At 46.2% G+C, this 4,722-nt stretch overlaps 1 protein-coding gene across 2 annotated transcripts in view; it reads right to left on the bottom strand.

Moving 5' to 3' along the window:
- Positions 1-4,722, bottom strand: part of slc6a5 (solute carrier family 6 member 5) — a 24,078-nt gene extending 19,356 nt beyond the window's left edge. Inside the window, exons 1-5 of one of the 2 annotated variants that reach the window (XM_031848689.1) lie at positions 4,358-4,722; positions 2,930-3,409; positions 1,093-1,240; positions 376-507; positions 66-239 (exon numbers count right to left, since the gene is read on the bottom strand). In XM_031848689.1, coding sequence (XP_031704549.1) covers positions 66-239; positions 376-507; positions 1,093-1,240; positions 2,930-3,409; positions 4,358-4,360 — 937 coding nt within the window. In that variant the 5' untranslated portion in view covers positions 4,361-4,722. Of the gene's footprint in view, positions 1-65; positions 240-375; positions 508-1,092; positions 1,241-2,929; positions 3,574-4,357 lie in introns of those variants that run through there. The other variant, XM_031848688.1, reaches the window with a different exon arrangement.

The raw sequence follows: 4,722 nt of genomic DNA, 5'->3' as shown, positions 1-4,722 counted from the left end.
GTGTGTGTGTGTGTGTGTGTGTGTGTGTGTGTGTGTGTGTGTGTGTGAGAAGGTGTGCGTCTTACCTAACAGCAGCATGTCTTTGTCCTTACATTCCACCGTGTTCCACTCATTCCTACAGTTAGCCCATGGCAGTGAGCCCTTCAACGAAGCGAACAGGTAGTACAGTGTCCAGCACATTATAATATTATAGTATATGGCTATCAAGACAGATATTATCAACATGGCAATCCCGCAACCTAAAATAAATAAATGAGACGAAATATATAAATTACTCTTAAGAAAAGTAGAGAACTCGTGATGATAATATATGAGGTTTATTTTTGAATGTTCGTTTTTTTTTTGTTTGTTTTTTTTTTACTTGTGGCAGTTTACCTTGCAGAGCTGGGATGCACTTCCACACGGACACGGGCCCCTGGCTGGCAAACTGGCCCAGGGACACCTCCATCAAAAAGATGGGGATCCCGGCGATGCCCAGCATCATCAGGTAGGGGATCAAAAAGGCTCCTGCAAGGAAGCGAAACAGCAGGCTGACAGAGCGCACTTTAAGAGGCAGGAAAAGCCTGAAATATCAGCGCACATGAAAAAGCTGCAGGTGTCTGCGTCTCATCTGTTTATGTTTAAACAACGCACACAGTGTGGATCATTAGCTACATTTATTAATGATTAAACACATACATGAGCTGTAAATGGCTTCAGGCATAGCTGAACAAATTAGTGCATTAACACTAATAATAATAATGACTGTTGTAACATATCTAAGGAACTTTATTATGAATTACTAATAGTATACAGCTGTTTTTATGTTAAATTTATATTATTGTGGTGCATTTTATTCCTTTTTTTTGTTTTTTGCATATGGAAATAATCACTGAACAAAATCTCACCTGTACAACCGATTTTTTATTTATTTATCATTTTTTGTGTACTAATTTATCGTGGTTAAAGGCCTACTATTGGAGGAAACATCTAAAACACAATAGGAAATAATTCAAACCCTGCCTGACTTAAAACCAGGTAACAATTTGCATTTTCTGAGCTGAATTTGTGGTTTGTTTCCGTGTTTAAAAAGCATTGACCTAAAACTCTTACCTCCACCATTTTGGAAGGCAAGATAAGGGAACCTCCACACGTTCCCCAGTCCCACCGCGTAGCCAACCATGGACAGAATAAAATCCATTTTATTGGACCAGTTTCCTCTGACCTTATTCTCATCTCCACTCTCGTCATCATCGTCAGTCTAAGAGGAAACAAAAATATTTATGCTCCAAAATAAACCTATAGCCTTGTCCCACACTCCAAGTTTAACCATTAAACAAATACTAATAAAAGCACTGCGTCTGGGTCTGAAAGGATTTAATAACGAAATCTGAACCTATTCTTTAGTCAACAACCACCAACAATATGCAACTCTTTTGAGAAAAAGCACACAAACATTTTACTAACAAAAGAAACATTTCCTTTTTTGAAAAATACAAATGTATCCCATCAGAGAACAGAAACGTTTTTGGGTGCAGTTTCCTTTTTTTTTTCCCCTCACAAAATATTTCTGTCTGTCTCCATAATGATAATTTCGTTCTCAGTTACAGATGTGTTTGACAATCAGAGATCAGCACCAGCTTTCCGATGACAAGCCTGTATATTAAACTCCTCTTCAATAGGCCCATTACTGCCACAAACTCGCTTGAAAGCACCTCCTAAATCTAAGATGTAATGATTAAAAAAAACTGTGAATGGTCCACTAATATAATGTGAGCAAATACGAACAGAAATGCACAATTAGCCCACAGCTGCACCGCGGGATCTGAGCAGATTCATAAAAGAAACTGCACGAATATTCAGATGCATAAACAACACCATGCATGGGAATATGTGTGTGTGAGTGTGTGTTTGCGTGCGTGTGCGTCAGTACGTGTGAGAATGTGTGAGGGGTGGGTGTGTGAGTGTGTGTGTGTGGGGGGGGGGGGGGGGGGGGGGCGGGGGGGGGGGGGGGGGGGGGCTGCCCTCGCGGGGGATTGGAAACAATCCGCAGTCTCATGTACTACAGTGCTGTCTGCCGGGTAACACCTGGGCTTCTGGGCCATACCAAGTGTGTCTCTGGGCGCAGGGGGACACCGAAAAACACCGCGAGAGCGTAATTGATTCCCCTTTATCACAAATCGTGGTACCATTGTAACTGTGATCAAAAATCAGGCAGAACAAATCACCGGAAATCGGTTTATATCTTAAAAAAAAAAAACACTGGTAGTGTGGTTCCCTCTGCACTAACTGCTGATCTGATCATCCACCACACGGTTTCATTTGCTCGTTTGGTTTCCGAATATTTAGCTGACATAAGCGGGTTTGAAAGTTTTGATCCCTGCATGATCACAATGGTGCAGAGGACCGCAGCAGGGACGCCAAATAGCTCAGGGTCCACCCACATGTACACAGAAGCTCTGCTGTGTGGGAATATTAATACAGCCTGAATTACAACAGGGAAGAAAATAATCAAATCACTTATTGTCTTTTCTCGGATTGTTAAATAACATTTAGTTTAAAAACCACCATAATGAACGATCGGTCTAGTCTATGGCCTCATGATTGATCCGATTGTCAGCCCACAAGCTTCTGCTGATTCAGCTCGGAAGTTGTCGAGCTGCAACACTTTTTAAGCACATCTGTGCACAAAACACACAAAACCAGCCTGCACATTTTTCTTAAGGGATTCACATTACAGCTCAGCACCACAGACTCTGGATCCCCCCTCTTTCACTCCATCACACATCAGCAGCCCTGATCTGAGAGCTCCCCGAAGGGGTTTGCACCTTCCCTGTTTTGGGGTTAATCCAGTCAGCGACACGCGGAAACATCCGCACCTGCTTCCAGCCGCTCCGCTCTCAGACCAGCCGCTCTTCGTTAAGGAAACGGTTCATTTAAGCTGACTTACCCCCGCCACGGCGCCAGGCTGAACAGACGTGTTCCCATCTGTTCCCAGTACGATGGTGGTCTGGCTCATAGCCGTCCAGTTGCCCGCGGTGTTGTTCTGCTCCGCGGCGGCCCGGAGCGGGTCGCCGTACTGGGCGGACCCTCCGAGGGCCGAACCGGCGGAATCCTTCCTGAAGGCCGAGTTGACGGCCACGGATGCAGGGGCCCCCGGCGCGGGGCTTTTAAACGTCCCGTACGCTTTATTGCTGTCCAGTTCTCCCGGTTTATTTTCCGTGTTCGAAAAAGTTTTGCTCTCGTTGCACGGAGGCGGAGGCTGCGGCGCCGGGTGGTGGTGGGGGGCGGCCGGCGGGCACGCGGCGGTGTTGTCCGGTTTGTTTGCTGTAAATCCCGCAGCTCCATCGGGCTGCTGCGTCGGGATGTAGCCGGCTGGAGCGCTCGCGCCGGCCGGCTGTTTGGCCATTTCTCTCTGGTCAGAGAAATCCTGGAACATGGGAGCGAAAGATCAGCGAGACACAATGCAGCAGAACGGCAGAAAACCATGAAGCCGCGAGGCCGCTGCAGCCCATCTATGGGACTAAAAAAATGCTCAATTGTCTTTATTCTGCAGCATGTTCTGGCTCTGGCTGCTCTATAGTTTCAGCTCAGTCTACCGGGGGGTAGACTGTGCGTGTGTGTGTTGGAGGAAGGGAAGGAGAGGGGGGGGGGGGGGGGTTGCTTTGCTTCTCCAGTTCTCGCTTTCTGCAAGATTCTTTAATTTTACGCCCCATTTCCCCCCTCATGTCATTCAGCCACACACATCCACTGATTTTATGGGCAATAGGCAAGCTGCTGCGGGTCTCTCTGTGGCTCCGCTCTCCCCGGCAGGCATGCAAGATCACCGGCGTTACAGCAGCGAGCGGACCCGGGGCGGCGGAATTACAAATGACTCCCTGACATTTTAGCGGTGACGGGGGCGGGAAAGCAACCGGAAAAGCATCCAGGTTCTAAAAAAAAAAAGTGGGATGTGGGTCTATTTAAAAAAAGATGTTGATTGATCAATGCATCGTTGTGTTGTGAGAAAAAACGAGTACATCTGGTTGTAATCGCTTATCCTGAAATAAAACACAAATAATCCAAAAGTAGGAAAAGTGGTCTAAAATTAAACATTTGTTCCCAATTAAAACTTTTTAAAAGTCAGAATTCAGAATTTTAAAATATATAAAACCAGCCAATTTGGTGACAGAAGCAAGTGGAGAAAAAAAAGTTCATGTTAAGTTTAATGTTGAGCCGCAGCTGCATTTCAGCACCAAGAACAGCACAATAACCGCAACGTGCCAAACTGTTTTTTTAAAGAAAAGTGTCAAATTAACATGAAATCAGCTCAGAACAAGTCCACTAAACAGATGCAAGTGCAGGTGGAAAAGCAAAGAAAGTGTTTTCGGACACTTACCATGTTTTTTTGCAGGTGTCTGCTGGCAGGCTGGAAACAGCTGTGAGGAGACGAGCAGAGAGGACTGGAAGCGGACTGGTTGTCGCCGCGCAAAAGCACCAAGTGCTTCTATAGCTCCGTGGGAAAGACCGGAGTCTTGCGTCAGTGCAGCGCAAGGTGCCCTTCGCGTGACATTTTCTTGATAATAGGAGTTTGATAAATCATTGGCCTCGGATTCGGATTTTAAAGGGACAACCGGAGCCAAGACGACGTCGGGCGTTTGTGTGCGTGCGTGCGTGAATTGTGTGCGTTGTGGTTACGCACGGCATGCGTGAGCGCTGGACGGGCTCTCCAACGCTGATTAATACACTTATCTCTGGGGGATG

The sequence above is a fragment of the Anarrhichthys ocellatus genome, unplaced genomic scaffold (genome assembly GCF_004355925.1).
Source record: "Anarrhichthys ocellatus isolate YVR2014 unplaced genomic scaffold, GSC_Weel_1.0 scaffold8, whole genome shotgun sequence".
NCBI classification, from domain to species: Eukaryota; Metazoa; Chordata; class Actinopteri; order Perciformes; family Anarhichadidae; genus Anarrhichthys; species Anarrhichthys ocellatus.
Note: the sequence above shows the minus strand (reverse complement) of the source record. Positions and strands in the feature narration are given on the sequence as shown.